We start from the raw sequence: 20,469 nt of genomic DNA on the forward strand, positions 1-20,469 counted from the left end.
TTGTAACTCCAGATCTAATGGAACTGATGCCCTCTTCTGGTCTCCAGAGGCACTACACACAGGTTGCAGTGTATACAGATATGCGGAGAAGAAACATTCATACATAGAAAATGTAAGAAATAGAATATTTATCAAAAATCCAATCCCTTCACAGGTTTATATACGGCACTTTTACTCTGTCATGTGTCTTTAAGTCTTATGCCAATAGCTGTTTAAGAATCTAACCTACCAACTACAAGTAGACATCTATGTGTTAATGATCACAAAATGTAATTGTTAAATCACAACAAACTACTTGTAAAACCTCGAATTAAATCTCTCCGTGAGGGTGAATGAGAATCTGATCTCTAAAGACTGGGAAACAGCATCAAAACTGCTAAGACTGAACCCCCAGTGAACTAGACTGGTGGGGGGAGGGCGGCAATGGGGGGAGGGTTGGGAGGGGAACACCCATAACGAAGGGGAGGGGGGAGGGGGATGTTTGCCCGGATACCGGGAAAGGGAATAACACTCGGAATGTATATAAGAAATACTCAAGTTAATAAAAAATAAAAAAAAATTAGACAAAGGTCAGCACATCAAACAAAATGCATTTTTTGACAAAAATTAATCAATTACAATATAAAAACAACCTATGAAAATGGAGAAATGTTTACAAAGTATATACTGTAATTATGGACTGATATTCTAAATGTATGATAAAATCAACTTAAGACAAAGTAACAAACTAGGAAAGTTTAAGAGTGGGCTAAGTACTTACAGAGAAACAAAAATGAGTAATATATATCACTAATTACAAAGGGACTAAATGTTAAAACCAAAATGAGATGTACAATCAAATCTATCAAAATAGGCACTGCGTTTAAAATACACAGAATGCCAAATAGTTAAGAAAGGAGCTACTTGTTCATTGTTGATAACAATAGAAATTAGGACATAGCATGGAAATTTATGGGACGCTTCCTCTAAAGTGAAATAGAACTGTCATGCTATTTCACGGTTCTGATATAAGTACATGTACAGAGGAAATGAAATCAGCATATTGGAAATGTGTTACCGCACCAGTATTTTCTGCAGTGTTGCTTCTGGTAACACAGTCAAGCATCACCTCACCAGTACAAAAAAAGTACAAAAAATGTTGCAAATAAACACTGAACTCTCATTCACGTTTAAGTAAAGAGGAAATCTCATTTGTGACAATTTGTATGAGCCTAGAGAACATTATGTCAAATGGTCCGTGTTGTGGTTTGCCCTGGAGTTATCTGTATTTTGATGCTAATTCCACTGCCCCAGGACTGCTGCCTAGTCATGTACTTAGGACTCTGGTGACTTCACCAGAACCTTCTCCCCACTGATTTTGTAAAATAAAATACTGGTGAGGGGCAGGTACAGGATAGGAGGCCTGTAATTGGATGAGAAGGAAGGATGGGTGGGAGAGAAATTTGAAGGAAGAGGAGACTGGAATGGAAGAGGAGGAAGAGATAGGACAGACAGAGAGAGAAGGACAATATGGTAGGTGACATTAAGATCCCACGCTGTAACTTTATAGGTTGTTACAGATGTTTTTAAGGGATGGATGTGTATTGGGCTTTGTATGTTTACTTGGGCAATTATATCTTATCAATTGGGGCAAAGATTATTGTGTTGTGTGTTCTTTCTTGTGTAAATTTAAGTGTAATGGAGTGTGGGGCGGCTGGTCTGGGCCATCACGGAGTTGGGATGTGTGATTCTGGCATGGAAACCTGCCTTAGGAACTAGATAGAGAGATCTGCAGTGTAGACCTAGTGGGGATAAAAGACAACCATAATTTTTTTTAAATTTTTTATACTTTTACAACAAGTCCAAGTATAGAAATAGGAACTATTCTTTCATGTTGTTGATATTTAAAGTTTTAAAACAAAAAATTCAAACTCATGCAAACAATAAGTAAAAGGGGAGCTCTTAGGGGCTAGGGAGTGGAAAACTGGGGAGAGAGTAGCAAAAGGGCACAAAAGATTCAACTAGACAAGATGAATATATTCCGGAGATCGATTATACATCATAACAGCTATGTTTAGCAACAACATATTTTATGCTTGATGATTGCTAAGAAAGATGTTTAATGTTCTCAAGACAAAATAATGAGCACAAAAGATAATGTACATTCTAAATGGCTTGAAGTAAGCTTTTAATATATATGTATATGTATGAGAACATATATGTCACACACCAGCTTTCCAATAGCAGTACATCCTCTCTGAAGTTTTCAAACATAAATATTTGACCACATATATTATAAAAGTATGTCCCTGGGAGAAATTCTTATTAACTCTGTAATTCTGTAGTTAACTTTACACATCAATGGATTACATAATATTTCAAAGTTATAAATAGAATTCAGAAGGTGCAAATGCTGAAGAGAAATATCACTGTGATTCTGACTTGCTCTAGGTATTGAACATGCTGTTCTCCTCAGTAATAGTGGCTCTGGGCAGTAAAGGTAAAGCCCATCTCAATACTTTAAGAGGAACAAGCCATTTTTTTAAACCTATAATGTTAAATTGTATTTACTTTATTTACTACATCACGAGAAACCATTTTTATTAATTATTTATTTAAATTCAAAATGTTGTTCCCTTTCCTCATCTCCACTCTGCAAATCCCCACTCCAACCATCCTCTCCTTTGCCTCTTAGAGGGTGAACTCCAACCCAGGCACCCACTCCCTTCTCACCCCTTTAGTTAGCATTTGCCTTTTCTGGGGAGACAAGTCTCCACAGGACCAAAGGCCTCCCCTGCTATTTATGCCAGATAAGGTAGTCTTCTGCTACATATGTAGCGGGAGCCATGGACTACTTTGGGTGGTAGTTTAGTCTCGGAGGGGTGAGATATATACATCACTGCTTTTCCTATATGTTTGCAATTTCCTTCAACTCCTTCAGTCCTTCCCCTAACTCTTCCACTGGGGTGACCTTGGGTGACCAGGCTCAGTCCTATGGTTGGCTGTGAGTATCTCTATCTGTCATAGGTTCTGGCAGAGCCTCTCAGAGGACAGGTATACCAGGCTCCTGTCTGCACACACTTCTTGGCATCAACAATAGTGTCAGGTTTGGGGATCTGCCGATGGGATGGATTCAAAGGTGGGGTGGTCTCTTAATGGCCTTTCTTCAGTCTCTGTCCATTTTTTGTCCTGTGTTTCTTTTAAACAGGAACAATTCTGGATAAAAGATTTTGAGATGAATAGATAGCCCAGCCACTCAACTGGGAGACATGTCTATCTACTGGAGGTGGTCTCTTCAGGTTCTATCACTCCGCTGTTGAGTATTTCAGCTAATGTCATCCCCATTGGGTTCTGAGAGCGTCTGGCACCCTGGCTTTTGGATTTTCTAGTGGTCTCCCCATAGAACTGTTACATATTTCTATCCATTTTCCTGCCTCCTGAATCTTTCTCCTATGTCTTCCCATACCTGATCCTGCCCTGCTTTGCCTTCCAACTTCACCTCTCTGACCCAGTTCTCTTCCTTCCTCTGACTCCCATAATTATTTGTTCCCCCTGCTAAGTGGTATTGGTGGATTCACACTTTGACCTTCCTTCTTAAGCTTCCTATGGTCTGTGAGTTATATCATAGGAGTACAGGGCTAATATCCACTTATCAGTGAGTACATACCATGTATGTCCTTTTGGGTCTGGGTTACCTCACTTAGGATGATATTTTCTAGTTCCATCCATTTGCATGCAAAATTCACGAAGTCATCATTTTTAGAAGCTGAGTTGTATTCCATTGTGTGAATAAACCACATTTTCTATGTTCATTCTTCCTTTGAGGGACACCTGAGTTGTTTCCAGCCTCTGGCTATTAAAAATAAGGCTGCTATGAATATAGGAGGGTCCTTGGAATATGTCAGAGCATCTTTTGTGTATATGCCCAAGAGTAGTACAGCTGGAACTACTGTAGAATAGTTTAGGTAGAACTATTTCCAATTTTCTGAGGAACGACCAGATTTCCAGAGTGGTTGCAATCCCACCAGCAATAGAGGAGTGTCCTTTTCTCCACATTCCCAGCAACATCTCCTGTTGCCTGGGTTTTTGATCTTAGCCATTCTGGTTGGTATAAGGTGGAATCTCAGGGTCATTTTGATTTGCATTTGTTTGATGGCTACAGATGTTGAGCATTTCTTTAGGTGATTTTGGCCATTCAAGGTTCCTCAATTGAGAATTCTTTGTTTATCTCTGTATCCCGCTTTCAAATTAGGTTACTTGGTTTTCTGGAGTTCCTACCATGTCACCACGTTAATTCTACCTTAGAGAAGAGCATGAACTTGGGGGATCTTTCCATCTTCTGAGATCTTTGATCTCTTTCTTCAGAGAATTGAAGTTCTTGTCATACAGATCTTTCACTTGCCTGGCTAGAGTTACACCAAGATATTTTATATTATTTGTGACTATTTTAAAGGGTATTGTTTATGGAAAACCTTATTTTTTATTGTGGAGAAAATAATTTTTGTATAACAAAGGAGTCATCATCACCCATATGATTCCTACTTTTAACATGTTTCCTAATACTAAACCTGAAAAAGAATAATTTGATCATGAATTTATACCTATTGTCCAAAAGTCTTCCTACTCATGCATTGTCTAGCAGATTGAAAATGAATCAAAGAAGAATATTGTTTTTTCAAATAAAACACACACAAAAAATACAAAAGCAATAACTTTCATTTTATATCTCATCAGTTTGATGGCTTATTGTTTTGTGCACACATAGAAAATAGATGAAACAACTTTCTGAGTATTAAATTGATAGTGGCAAAGAAGATGAAAAAGAATTCATTTAAATAACCATCTGAAAATGCAAAACAGCTTTCTAGTTGATATTAGAAAATTTTACAGAAGTAAATAGCTGCCTTTCACTTAGACAATATTCCTTGTCTTTAGTGCAAACCTTAGGATCTTGAGACTTTATTGTCAAGGCCAATCAAGGCCAACTCATAGTTCAATTGTCAAATCGAAGTCAAAGTAACTATGCACTGAGACATAGAAGGAATTATCGGGATTGACTGTAAGCATCTTCAACTTGACAGGAAAGGATTGAAGTGACCTATGTAGTGAACTATAATAGGATTTCCCGGAAGACTTCTGATTGCCCATCACCACCTAAGTGAGCAATGATTGCTAACCTAGAAGTTGTAACCACAGCAATCACACTCAGGATCCATTTTACTGTAGCTGCTAAGGGTAGATTAAATCTTACAGTAAATAAAAATTAGCATTGAAAAGACTGACTCTCAGAATTGTCAAGGTTTTAATAGTGACAAAAAATATACAAGTTTCTATTATATATAAAAGGATTACTATTTCTTTCCATTTGCATTTCACTTTTTGTTGAATATCAAGCAGTTTCTATATTACTGACCACTGTTAATCAAAAAAAAAAAACAACTAAACAAACACAAACTATAGGCAAAATAAAGACATTGCAACCATTTCTCTTTACGTATTTTAAAGAATTCTATGTTAATACTTTCTTATTTCAAATATGGGAGTTTATGAAAATATGCCGTAGTCTAAGCCTAGCTGATTTCTACAAGTCTAGAGTGTTAAGAACTCTAAAATCTAAACCCAATATTCAGAACACTCACGACAGTCGTCAGGCTCATCAGATCCATCGCCGCAGTCATCCACAGTGTCACATTTCCACCAGAAAGGGATGCACTTATCAGTTTTGCATCGAAACTTAAAAAAAAAATAGGGGAGAATGTTGATAACCATAACACATACATAAGGACTATCCATGCACAACCTGGCCCACCACACCTTTTGGCTTACTGAAGTTGTGAGCAGAAATGATCTTAGAGTTTCAATGATGAAAGAATGAATGAACCTCAATACATTCTCCAGAAATTTTCACTGCCCAGAACACCCTGGGGTTTAAATCCTGGGTGATTATCACCGTTGGTGATTTGCAATGGCCACAATCAGGACCATGCATTTCCATTATGTCTGAAAAGCTGCTTTAAGTACCACAAAGGGGCAGGTAAGAATCTACTGTGGAGAACAGCCATAAAAGCATCGAACATTTATCTAGTTCTATACAGACAACCTCTATCAAACACTAAACACGGTTAAAAAAATGACCAGGGCTATCAGGAAGAGATATTATCAATGTGAAATAATTAAATAAATTTGAGTTAATTGGAAAGAATTACATTTCCATAAGGATCTTCATGGCTTCAGTAAAAATCAGGCCAGCTCTTATTCTTTAGACACTCTATGGTGATAAACTTGGAAGATTTCTTCCAACTGAATAATCACAATATAACAATTTCATGAGTGTTCTCAAACAACAAAAACAAACAAACAAAATCACAACTACCAAAATTTGTAGCTGAGATCATAAATATTGTTATGTCTACAAGACAGTAGTCAGTACATTTATTTTTAAATATTAGAATTATCTAAAAGCATATACCCTAGAAGGTAGTATGAATATACCCAGAGTATAATTATATGTGTATGGAATTTTCTTAGTAGAACCTGTGATATGAGCAACTAATACATGTTAACTGTTTTAAATGTGCATGATTTCAAAAAATAAGGAAAGGGAATTTACAGTAATATGTTAAAATGTGGACAGATTAGGCTGCAATTGTCTCTTTGTTGACTTTGTTTCATTAGTCAATTTATTCACTTCTTGTTTTGTTTTTATTTACACAAACTAACTAACTCGGTAGCCTGGACCAACCTTGAACTCATGGTAATACTTTCAAGTACTAGGTCAAAGATATGACAAAAAGAAAAGAAAGTACAAAGAAAGAAGAAACACAGCAAATATTTATGAAATAAAGTTTAATACGGAAAATTAATATTCTAGTCACTGAAAGTTCCAAAGTGAGATGTTTTTTGTTTACAAATCCATCCATCGAAATGCCTAAAGTAGCTATATGAAGGGTAGATTGGGAAAAAGTAGTTAAACCATGACTTTTGGATTAACTATGGAAAAGAAAGTTGATTGAGGAAGATAGTCTGTTGGCCTTGTTTCATGGCAATATTGACTTACAGGCAGTTGGGTCTATGAGCCATTCATAGAGAAGAGCTTTGAGAAGTTACATTCAGATGATGAAGGAGTCTTGACCCTCAGTGGGACCAGAAGTCAGGTCATAAAACTCTTTACTGATTTGTTTTTTATTTTGTTTTGACATATAGTCTCAGTTGGCACAGGATTTCATCAAACTTGGTAAATAGCTGAGGATGACCTTGGACTTCTGGTCCTCTGGCCTCCACATCCCATCTTTGAGGAGATAACTGTGCATCTCTCCATCAGTTGTTAAGGTAACACTGGGAATTGATCTACATATGAAGTGAACATTTTACTCACAAAGAACTCCATGCCCCAAACCGAGTCTAGTGCCACCTTTGCTTCTGTACAATTATGCACAGTGGCCCAAAAACTCAGTCACTTTGACTGAGCAACCATTTACTTCTAACCAATATTTAAATTATAAAAGCATATTTTCTCCTCCATGATTAACAAAATTGCCTCCAGGTTCCTGCTCTGACTTTTCTGCATGAAGGGGTGTTAATCTGTCAGGTGAAATAAACCGTTTCCTCCAAAAAAAAAAAAAAAAAAGCAAATTTTCTGAACAGAGAACCCATGTATCTATAATAGTTAACATTACATAAGCAATAAACAAATGTAGTCAAACTCTTTTGGTCATCAAACTATAATCTATAATTATTGTTTGTTTGAAGCAGGCTCTCATTATGTAGCTCTGGCTATGAAGGAACTCACTATGTAGACCTGGATGCCATTTAACTCAAATAGTCAAACCTTCCTCTGCCCTTCCCCCTAACACAAACCACTTGGATTAAAGGTTCAGGACACTATACTCAGCTTCTTTATTTTATACTAAAAAAACTTTACATTCATTCAGAGTAGAAGCCTTGGGTAAATACATTTCTAGAAGTTTTATTTTATTTCTGAAATGTCATACACTAATTCTCATGCAAAAGATTTGGCATGGAAAAACTGTAACATGAAAATTTTGCTTTGGTTCAATTATCTTTAATAGAAATGGTTATGAAATCTGTTTGTTAATTTAAAATGCAATTGCTTTAGTAAGAAAGCCTTTGTTGTTAGTGAGTGCTGAATGGGTCTGGAAAGCATGGAACTGATTTTGGATAGAATTATAAATATAAGAGTGAATTTTATTCTTGTAGTAATTTGGGAGGGAATAGAGAACACTAGCCTTAGGGGAAATCTCTCTATTCAACTGATTTTCTATAATTTTCTTAGCCTGTGGTCATGTCTGTTGTGTTTTTTCATAAGTTACCAGAGGGGAAACTACCTTTATAGATAGTCGACACTTTAGGGACATGAGACTAAGTCTGAAGGCAATTGCCCTGAACATTAAATATTTCCAGTCATTATAGTATATCAAAGCATGTATGAGGATTCCATGTCCTATGAGTATCTTCAAAGTATTCCCAAATATGAAGGGGAAATTTCTAATACATATTTAAAATCACTAAATATATCTGATTTAAATAATCAATTGTGGGAATTACATATAATATGATATTCTGCTCTCATTTCAATTTAATAAGGCTATAAAGGGGATTTGAGTCAGAGAAACCATGATAAAGCAGACAAAGCATGCTAACATTTAGTTTTGAATGATACCCAACATTTTATTTTTAGATTTCTTCTATTTCATGTGTAGACTTCATTTTTCATATTTAAATTAAGTAACATTTAAAATAAAAATGAAAATATGACATTAAAAATAAAAATATAAAAGTTAAGGACTGTCTCACCTCTTACTTCTCAGGCAGTGGAAGAGCCTGGGCTTATGGAGCAGTTCAGTGAGCATGGAGCAAGTGGACGTCTCCCCAGCCCCCATTCAAGTTTGAAAGGAGTGGGTGCTATTAATGCTCTCCTCACTCAAGCCACAACATGGTTGACTATATAGTGGCTGAAGACTGTGATGTTGAGCATGATAATGGATTAGCTATTTGAGCGGGGCTAATCACCAGTAATGTGGAAACACTACAGGAAGAACAATAGCTAAGGGAAATAAATGAGAGAAGGGAAGTGTTCTCTCTTAATTTCATTAAGGAAAGTAAGCAAGAGATAGAATCCAAGGATGACACTTCGCCCATCAAACAGGAAGGCACTGAGGTATCTCTATCCTTGAACATTGAACAAGTATTTAGAACTTCTTGCTTGAAGTGGGATACCATTTGATATATAAATGAATGAATTGATTAACAAAAAAGAATATTATGAAACAATAAATAAAGAACTTCTAGCTCAAGGAATTCAGCTGTGTCTACAGCCTGAAAACAAGCAGAGAACAAAGCTTTTTAAAACTACCTACAAGTGAGGATGGGCGGGGTATTCATTGCAGAGACATATTTAATATTCATGAAGAAGTGGGAAAAGGCAGACAGTGTGGAGGGCAGTACAGAGCAGTACACTGGGGCTCTTTCCCTCACACAGTGAAGGAATGAGAGCTAACAGCTAAAGGTATGGATCTCAGGATGATTCGGACACTGTTTGACTGAGTCCACCTCGCCTTATCATCCCAGACAATGGGAAGGAATTTGTTACTGGATCAATTACATAGTCAAAAAAAAATTTGAGGACTTGGATTTGGAAGTATTTTTATTTTCTATTATATTTTTATTATTTAAAACTGTTTCAACATTGTCACTTGATCATATTCTCCCTCAACCCCAAACCTTCTAGCTTTCCTTACACTCCCTACCCATCAAGTAGGGAGTTTGAATTCACTCTCAAAAATTTTATAAAAATCAACTAAAACTCCTTGAATCCAAGAAAACAAAACAAAAGCCAAAACAAAAACAAACAAAAATTCCCTGTAAAGTATAAACAAATTAAGGTACATGCAAAAGAACTATGGAATCTGTATGTTGGTCAACAACTCTTGAATATGAGGCATGTCACCCCTAAGGAGAAAATTGACATATTTTTGATCCCAGGAGATATACATGACAGTTCAGTTGTGAAACTTGACCCTAGTGGCTTGGTTTTTATTAATTCATTCATTTTCTTAAAATATAAAATAAATAAAATATAATAACAATAAAACCAAAACCATCATATTGAAATTGGAAAGACAACTGAAAAAAGTTTCTCTTTTACCTATGGGAAGCCAATAGAGAAATTTCTACAATTTCATCAAAGATTGAAACAGAGAAGTAGAACCAAAGGTACTGCTGTGCAGGACGGAATTCTATAGACACAGATGCACTCATAGAGAGGAGCTTGAAAGAAAAAGGTATTGCAATTTTGATGGCATGGCTGCATCTTGTTGCATCCTACTTCAAACAGACAAAGGATGCCTGAAAGAATATTGCCTTGGAGTCTTAAATGTTAGACATTGTCTTAGAAAATGTTAGACATTTTCTAACTCAAATCTGGAATACATGAAAAGAAGAGAGTACCAATCTAAAGCCATTCAGAGTTTTAAAGGAATATGGATTGTTCTTTAAAGCCTTCAAGTGCTTCGAAAGTAAACAGCAACTTCCCTAATGCCCCTAATGTCACTACTACTTTCAGTACCTTCAAGTTTTCCTAACATAAACATAGCAACTTCTCTAATGTCACTAGAAATCCAAGCAAACCTAGAACGACATGATGTGGGGAAAATTCCCTGAATGAATCTAGAGAGCACATTATTGATTACATTTCTTTTGTTTGCTTGATAATAATACTTAGTCTGTATAAAAGGAAAAGAAAATTCACAATAGTTTTTTTAAATTGAGTCATATTTTTAAATATTTCTGTACTATAAATATTGTAACAACTGTAGAAATAATCTGTCAGATAATATATGTGAGAGGAAAAGATTAGCTTTGTAGTAACTAGAGGCATTGCTCTCCTAGCAAACATAGGGACATAGCCTCTCTCTCTCTCTCTCTCTCTCTCTCTCTCTCTCTCTCTCTCTCTCTCTCTCCTCTCTCTCTCCCCTCACCCCAACCTTGTCCATCTCTGTTTCCTCTCTTTCTCAGCCTCTACTCCATTCTCACTTCCCATGTCCCTAAATAAACTCTATTCTACATTTAAAAAAAGAAATTTCTACTGATATGAATAATGAGGTTGCTGATGGCATTTTCCCATGGCTTACATTCCCATCCTATATATCTATACTGCAAACCAAGTCTATGGCTTCTGCTTTGAGATCAGGACTATATCTTCTCTAGGATGTCTGTAGCTTAAACTGAAGACACATATTCAGGATCCATTAACGGTGAGGTTAACTACTACTATTATGTCTGAGAAATTGTGTCCGTTTAATTATTATAACAGTGCTTTGAAAATATCATTTTGCTTATTTGTATGTAATTTCTAAAAACCATTTTGAAAGGTTATTTTCTGTTGATGTAGTGGACATTAGGTCAGGTGACAAGGGTTCCCTCCTGCCTGATGAATGTCTCTCTTTTGGAGAATATAGTTTAGATATCCGGAGAGTAGCTGTACCTTTCTTTTAAGTTTGATTTTTGTTATTTTGTTAATCTCTACATAAATTTAAACTTCTTTTATTGCAAATTTGAAATTGTTTAGTATTTATACTGTCCATGCTATGGCTTGTGTTCTCTTATAGTGCTCTCTAAATTGCTCACCATTTGCCCTCACCAGTTATAGCATCTTGATCTTGGATTTAAGAGCCACCAGAAATTTGCAATAAGTTTGGTTTCTTTATAAATTCACAGGTTTATGAAATTCTGTTACATAACATCAGAAAATGGATAAAGTTAATTATCCAATTAAAAGATGAGAAAAGAAAGGTACCAAGAAACTTAAGAATCAAGCTCAGACGATCCCATGAAGATGAAGCAGAACCAGGCGAATAGCCAGGTTGTGCCAATCAGCAGATGCCCTGAATATCTACCAACAGTGACTTCATGTGTGGTAAGTTCAGCTCTGTATTCAGACATACAGAGGTGAGCTGGGGTGGGGTTTCACAGAAGCTCAGTTGAAAATAAAATCTTTGGCAAGCAAGTTCCTGTTGGTTGCCAAAAATAAGCCAAATCTAAGCGTAGAATTTAAAGCATAAATTTACTCTTTAAAGAAATATCCTTGCCTTATTTCTCCACTTGATCTCAACTCAAACAAGATATTGACTCTGGTGTAACTAAGTGCTGTTTTTAGTGTCATAAGACTACTTTCCAAAATCTAATAAAAATTAATTAAACTAACTCTATACTATTAATTTCCATTAAGTAGGATATTTTTCTGGAATATCTTCAAGGAGAATAAGCAAAATTTGATAGGTGTTTTCACAAATAAATTTTTTATTCTATATTCAGGAAAGGTAGTCATCATTTATTCATTTACCTTTTGTGTTTGCAGAGTGCGATGGTGAGGCAGGACTCATTAACCAGAATCTAACTTGGTCATTTAAACTCTATCCATCTTTATTATATCTTTCCTTTATTGCAATTGCTTTTGACCTGTGTAAAATGCTCTCTTATCCTACAGTTCTGCTCTTGGAGGGTTGGAGTCATAATTGTCAGTGAATCTTGGTAAAATTGGTTTGTTTTCTCTTTGTTTGTATTCTGGCCTCTATTTGTTCTCTAATGTTGCAAGTCCTATTTTAAGTCTCTGCATTAGATTGGTTTCCCCTTTTTCCATGCAGTGTCACGGAATGAGTGTTCTGTGCAGTGCCTAGACTGATCAGTCATTTCACTGTACATAATAACAAAACTAGATTCTACATTTTTTATGACCATAAGCAAACTCAGGCCAAACATTAATAACAGCACACACAATCTACACAGGAGATGGTTTCAGAACTCAACTCACCTGACTTGCTGTGCAGTTGGATAAACAAGTTCTATTGTCAGCTGCAAGGTAGAAGTTGGTAGGACATGCACAGGTGTGCGTCTTCCCAGGGCCTAAAAGGCACAAATGGCTGCAACCACCATTATTTACCGTGCAAAGATGTTTGGAGACTAAAAACAAGAAATACACAGCAAAACAAAATTATCAAGACCAGTAATGTAATATGATGTTTGAGACTGAATGTTCAAGTTTGTAACTTATAGTCAAATAAACCTTTGTGATTTGCCGCTAGTAAAGTTATGACAAATTCTTGGATTGCTATTCAATTGTGATTTCATCAATTTTAAATGGTTTCTACAAAAATAAACACGTTGGTTAAAAATAATCACTTCTCAAAAAAGTAAAGACCAGAGGCATTTGTGACGAAATAATACATATGATCAGAAATATAAATGTGAAATAAAGAAGTGAGATGATGAACTACCACAAAAATCAGGGCATTTCGCCTTTTAGTACAGGAAAGCAATCAGATATTTATACCACATGGTTTTGTAGAATCTTATGAGGCATATTAAATATTTCCAATTTTCCAAACTACTGAAATAGAATTCTTTGTAACCCGAGTTCTGGAAACTAGGAACCCTGTAACTCGAAAGTAATGAATTATTCTAATGACCCAATCTTTCACTTCTCTGACTACATACATTGTTTTCAACACAGTTTAGTATGGTTTGAACAAATCCCTATGTCTTTCTACTATTATCGATCATCTAATCACACCCTTCAATAGAAGCACTTGACGTGAACTGGCTTTATTCAATAAAATAAAACTAAACAATGATATCTGATCATTCTTATCAAGAATGAAATTATAATTAACCTTGAAATAATAAAAAATGAAATGTTACTGGAAGATGTTGATGCATTATGGAAACATGGAAAGAATAATTACCATCAGGTTGTCTATAAGAATGATACACCTGGATATCTGTGATGGCATGCCATGAGTAAATCAGTGAAAGTCTGTCTGCTCCCGAGGTTTTATGGACACGGCTGAGTGACTTGGTTTTCCCATCAGTCCAGTAGATGTAGTCTTCAAACAATGTTAGTGCAATCACCCCTGGGATATCTTGATTAGGGACTGTAATAGGAGATGGTAAGATTAATGTTCAGTCTTGGAAGACTGCCAGTTAAAATATTCAGTACTACATGGGCAGACAGATACTACTGCTACAGAGCTTCTGAATAATTGCTATGACAACCTGTCAGGTTGGCAAGGTTCTTTATTACTGGGTAAGAGAATGCAAGAGTGGGCACTAGGGTTCACTATTCTCATATTTGGCTTGGTTTAACAACTGGGAAGAAAAATGAGTGTTATCAAGCTCACCTTTATAGGAAATGAGTAGTATCCAAAAATCATTGAATTTAAAATATGGACACTGAATGTGAGTGTGTGTGTGTGTGTGTGTGTGTGTGTGTGTGTGTGTGTGTGGTGTCTGTACGTCTAGTAGGTTTTGAATTTCTTCCTTAAAGTTCATTGATTAGCTTTTGCCAGATAAAATGATTACCTAACATTTCAGAGATGAAATGGTCTACTGACTGAAAGTAGAATGTCAGGAAGCAATTACAAAGCATGTTAGTTCATTTAAGTCATTGAGATTTTGTGCTTGTTTTTACCTCAAGATGATGTAAGAGTGAAGAAAAAGTATATACAGCCACTTGGCTGCTGATTTAAATTATTCTTTAATTATGACATTCATTATAAAAGAGTATTTAAATATAAACACTGATTGGCCATCAAAATGTGGCCACATAGAGTCCTGGTGGCACACAAGTGTAAAGATTCCTATGGTGTTGCCCAGGTTTTTCTTTCTGAGAAGAATATTTTGATGAAGAATTGTCTGGTGTGTGTTCAAATCCTTCAGTCCCAAAATACTTTGCAAATGATAGTAGATTTTTTTTCAGCTCCTGAATTCTCAAATTTGTCAAATAATCAATTTCAGAGAAAGAAAAATTGAGATATGTACAAAAATGCTAACATCTTGAGTATTTAAGTATTTAATGTCACAAGAGAAAGTTAACTGAAGCAACTATTGTAATACCATTTTTTCATTATTAGATTTGATGACGAAAAATTAATCTTTGACCTGTTCAGTAGCAACTGAAGAATATCAGAGTTTTAGTACAATTTATTATGTTCATGGAAATATAAGGCATCTTTTGAAATATAAGGCAGGATAAATTTGTGTTGTAAAAGAAGTAAGCATTTTAAAACTCTGGTGTATTGAGTTTAAGATAAATCAAATGGAATCTGAGAATTTACTCTGATTCAGTCACAAACAAAAGAAAGAGCATGAGATTAAAGAACCTTCAGATAAAATCACTTATTATCAGAAATATGGGTTCTATAAAAATTGAATGTGGACAAGATACTGTGTATATGAAAAAAGGTAGAATTTGTAAGAATTTCAGAAACATTAGGCATTTCTAAATCTCAATGTTAGTTGTCTTTGTCCTTGGAACTTACCTCTTCCTGTAACTTGTGTTATTTAAACAGAACACACGTCTAAATAAGATATGTCAGGTTGAGTAGAAGAATGAAAAGCACACTTAACTATAAGGACTGATGTAAGCTACCTGTACAAACTACTCCAGTGTCCTTCCTCTGCTTTAAATTAAAAAAAATAATAATTGGGTAAATTATGGTGTATACATTCAACTTTATTTGAAAGTTTCTCAATCTGTCATACATATTTTCAAATGCATAGAAATATTAATTTTATATATATTTGAACTTGAAGAAATTAATTATATCATTACTATGGGCTCAAAGTTAATCATTACTTTAAACTCCCAGTCTACAGAGATTCAATCAACGTCTGTGGAAAGACAAGATTATTGATAAAATTAGTAAACTAACATCAACTAGTATTTTGAAAGTAGTATTATTATTCTCAATATTTAGAACTGTCACTTATTTATACTACTAAATATCTGGGTACTTTAGAACTACCCTAAACTAGCAATTTTTGATTCAACACACATCTTTCAGCCCTAAATACAAAGAAAACTGAGCATTTCAATACCGCAGTGGGGTAATAACTTTATACATTTTATTTTATCTAATGTTGCCAAAACTCTTTTGTAAATATTATCTCATCTAATATTGCCCATTATCTATTGTGAAATATTCTTCTTCTCAATACTTGACCATACAAAGATGTGATCAAAATGAGTAAATAACAAACTGGGTTTTGAATGTAAATCATTTCTCTGCTGCTAAGATCTCAGCACTTCACCATCTCTGTTCTGCTCTTAGGAGGATGGAGCTGTCAGAGCAAGAAAACCAAAAGTTCATGAAAAAGTTCATGAAAGTTCAGGTGACCTCCAGATGTCGACAAATTACTGGACAACTAGATAAGCAATACCATATTTAGAAATTTTATTATTAAATAGTTACCATAAATGTATGAGCATCTGACCCATGAAATGACTAAGCCCATTTGCTTAGTAAGCCCATATGCTTGCCACCAAGCATAACAAATAGTGTTTGATTAAAAGGGGAGAACCATAGGGGTAGCCTGTGAGTGTATACTCATAAAATTTGATAAAAATTAAACATCTATTACTTCAGCAAAATAATGTCTTCTTTCCAATGGATAACATGTCGCTAAATTGTGCTGAGCACATAGAAAATCCAGGTCAAAATGAAGAAATAGTTTATTTTCTCAAACTGTCTTTCTTTTTGTTTCAATTTTCTGTTTGGCACTGAAGTACAAAATTGGCACTGTTTGCTTTATAATCAAATTCTAAATCTCCCATTTGGTAAATACACTTTCTTCTCAAACACCATCAAATACTACCGCTGGGTACATAAAAAGTGAAGCCAAAAAACCCAACTAGGCTTTTAAGGGAAAAAAACGTATCAATCCATCTGATCTGACCTAGCTCACCAAGCTGACATTTTCAGGAGTTATGACACTGACAGGGCCACAAACCCCACCAACAGAAATCAAGCAAAGAATGGGAAATAAAGATGAAATATTCCTCTACCATACAGTGTGAGATTCATCTGTCTGGTCTGAATAGCCTCAGAATGAGAAGGGAACACTGAACAAACTCTAAGAAAGCAATATGGAATAAAATTTATGGGCAAAAGTAGCAATATTTTCATAAAATTATGTATCTGTCCTTTTAAATACAAATATAGAATGAATATATATATATATTAATTATAACCTCTGGCTAAATAAGAAAGCAATCAGAAAGGTAAATTTAATGAATCTTTTATCTTTAGATATTTAAAGGTCACACAAGAAAGACAGAAAAATGTAAATGATAGATGAGCAGTACCTTAATGGATGATTATTATATATTTAAAACCATGTCTATGGTTGTTTCTATTCAATACTGGATGACACTGGCATTGTCTAGAGAAATGTTTCCATTAGTCTGCTCAGGCACTAGTCTTCAATTCATATTTCCTTAACTATATATTTCAGAAGAATATTATTGATATGTGGCAAAGATCAATATCAAAGTAATACTAACTTTGCAGTTTTCACTGTCAGTTAATTTTGAGAATAGACATAGTTATATCATACCAAAGAAAATGTGAAAAGATGGCTGCAAGTTGTGCTTCTGCCATTTTTACAGTCTTGATGCTTGAAACACTGACATAATATTCTAGACTACTTCTGGATAACAAGTTAAATGAATATGATTCTTAATAGCACCATCCCAATTTCATAGTTTTGATATGACTTTAAAGATAAAGGAACAAAAAGTATAAAAAATTTTTCTTTTGAAAAACCCCACAGTGTTATGGAGGGTACATTGGGATGCTCACAGAATTGCCTTGATTTGTTCCACCATACCAAGTGGATAGATATTCTTCTAGCAAGTCATGATTAGCCTCTTATTTCTCCTGTAGCAATGACTTTTTGCATTCAAGTACTATTTTCATTATTTACTGACACCATTTATTGTATGTGTGTTTTATATAGTGAGTTTGCCCATGTGTGTGTGTTGTATGTGTGCAAATGCATGCAAATACCAGAGGACAATGGCGGTATTTTCTCTATTACTTTCTACCTTAAGTTTTGTGACAGGTTTTCTCACTACACTGAAGGTGACTGTTTATCTATGAAGGTTTGCTAGAGAGATCTGACCTCCACCTGTACAACTGATTGATTCTAGAATTACAGGTTTTAAAGTGTGTGTTGGGGATTTGTATTCATGTCCACTTGCTTTATTATCTTTAAGTTCTATTTTTAAATTGTTTTATACTTATGTTGCAGTTTGAATGTGAGTATCCTCCTAAGTTCATATATTGAATGCTGGTCTCCCAGTTGGTGAACTACTTGGGAATGATTAGGAGGTGTGGTCTGACAGGAGGAGGTGTGTTAGTGAGGGAAGGCTCTGAGGTTCAAATAGCCCCTGGCCATTCCCAAATAGTTCTTTCTTTCTGCGCCTGGTTATGGATCAGATGTAAGGACTCAGCTACTGCTCCAGTGCCATGCCTGCTATCATGATCCACTTAATGGTGGCCATGGACTTTAACCCTACGGAACTTTGATTCCCAATAACCATTTTCTTTTACAAGTCATTTTTGTGATGGTGATTGTACAGCAAGAAGAAATAACTGTGGCAACTCACAGCCTTTAAATTTATTAGGTAGAAATACCTATAAGCCTTTATCAGTTTCTAAGATAAAACAAAGTTAGATAGGACAATCACCAGATTATGCCTTATTTTACAATGTAATCAAGTTAAAGGAGAACTAAAGATCATGATTCATTTTTATCCTTATTGAATAATGCCATGTGCCTTTATTGATTATGCCTTTTGTATTGTTCAGAAACAACTGAATAAAATTACCTGGTTAGATTACGCTTGCTCTTTCTTTATAAATGAATACATTTGAAAGACTGATCTCCTAATATGGTAATGGTGACCAACTTTTCAAATCGAATTGTCCTTTCCTAATATACTGTAAGACACTTCCAATTTCCTTATTTTCAATGCCATGAACATAAAGAGCATGCACCTCCACACTTGAAATACTCTATAGGACTTTTGCCTTTCTCCTTGAGTTTAATCTACACTAAATCTCTATTACAATATGCACCTTTTCTGAGGCAAAACAGTCATTTTATCAAAGGCACTTTCTTCTCTATAGTGGACATGCGTAAGGTATAGAATTTTTTCTTTTATCTCTATCTAAAAACACTGCTGAGAGAAAATGAACCAAACAAGAATAGGAGTGTCCACTGTTAGATTAATATGGCATAGAGAGATAATGGAGAAAAAATGTATCAAACGTTTTCTCTTATATATAATCAAATATTCTGTCAGTGAAGTAAAACTAAGTTAAACCCAAATCCTAAAGCACTTTGGTAATACAATTAAAGTATCAACTTTCCAGAAGTAGACTAGGGTAAATGCTCACATGTGGGAAAAATAGAGCATATAATTTATATTTCACATTTACTATGTTATCTAATGTATCTTTCAGGGTCAATACACAACAGCAGTCTTTGGAAATGTTCAAAATATTTAACTAGACCAAAACAACAATTTTTTAGCAGAGAACATCACTAGTTCCACATTCTAAAATCCCTCAATATAATTTTTAACTTAGTATCTTTCTAGAAAAGTATGAATATAAGTATGAAGATGTGGCGTACATTACAATAGCTTATCATGACAGCCAAAACGATTGAAACAAGTCAGAAGATATTTAGCATTAAACGGTATGAAATGTGACTTAAAAGAATGGGGGAAATGCACAGAGTGTGAAGGAGAAGCTGAAATTAGTTACAATAATAATGGTTTATCACGCAAGAGAAAATGAAGTATTTCTGAAAATGGCCAGTGGGTGGGAAGAACACATTTCCTAATTCATGAGAATGGTGGGTAGGTGAGAAAATATCCAGACAGCACGGAACTTCAGAAAATGAGGGCAGAGGCAGTTACAGAGAACAGCATGAGACAGCACAACTGCACAGCAAGGGAACCTCAGGGCGACGTCAGCCCTCCCTTGCCAATGTCATGCCCCCATTAGAGTTGCTTGTATAATCATTTTTAAAGATAATTTTAGCCTTAAATTCTCTAACGTATGTATTTATTATTCTCCCTTATAATGTTTTTCTTTGCCCTTTATGCAGAATTGCTTACTGTTAAGTAACAGTTCTAAATAATAAATTTCAAGTCAATGAATCCAAAGTTTAATGTTCTAAAGAAATAAAAGTCTTGAGAAATTCTAAGAACACTAAGGCTGCACGATGCTTAGGAATATCAGGATATTGAACAGCTATCAGATAAACAAGAAGCATTTTTTTTTCAGGGAGAACACTTTGTAACCAAAATAAACTTCTTAATTTCAGCAAATATCTTAGAGCATAGACAAACTTAAACAAATTCTGCCTGGAATTCTATTACAGGAGGTGCCTTTGGACACTTTTCAATAGCATTCTAATTGGCTCCTTAAAGCAGCAATCAGTACTGGAATATTACATGTTTAAATTGTTGTAATGTATCTTATTTGTAATGACAAGTATAGAAACTGTTGTTATATTCAGAAATATTTTAAATTAAGCCATTCAGAAAAGGTGGAAGGAATTTATGGTACATCTTTATCTAGCATTTTGTGTATTATTTTGTCTACCTTCTCATCTCAG

The 20,469-nt window shown here is 34.9% G+C and overlaps 1 protein-coding gene across 6 annotated transcripts in view; it reads right to left on the reverse strand.

Moving 5' to 3' along the window:
• Lrp1b (LDL receptor related protein 1B) overlaps positions 1 to 20,469 on the reverse strand; it is a 2,121,147-nt gene that overhangs the window by 212,338 nt on the left and 1,888,340 nt on the right. For all 6 annotated transcript variants that reach the window (XR_010064783.1, XM_063284873.1, XM_063284870.1 and 3 more), the window contains 3 exons: positions 13,740 to 13,928; positions 12,809 to 12,957; positions 5,619 to 5,712 (listed from right to left, as the gene is read on the reverse strand). Coding sequence is in view for 5 of the 6 variants with exons in the window: in XM_063284873.1 (XP_063140943.1) it covers positions 5,619 to 5,712; positions 12,809 to 12,957; positions 13,740 to 13,928 (432 nt within the window). In the remaining variant the exon portion in view is untranslated. The remainder of the gene's footprint in view (positions 1 to 5,618; positions 5,713 to 12,808; positions 12,958 to 13,739; positions 13,929 to 20,469) is intronic.

This window comes from Rattus norvegicus, chromosome 3 (assembly GCF_036323735.1).
Source record: "Rattus norvegicus strain BN/NHsdMcwi chromosome 3, GRCr8, whole genome shotgun sequence".
NCBI lineage: Eukaryota > Metazoa > Chordata > Mammalia > Rodentia > Muridae > Rattus > Rattus norvegicus.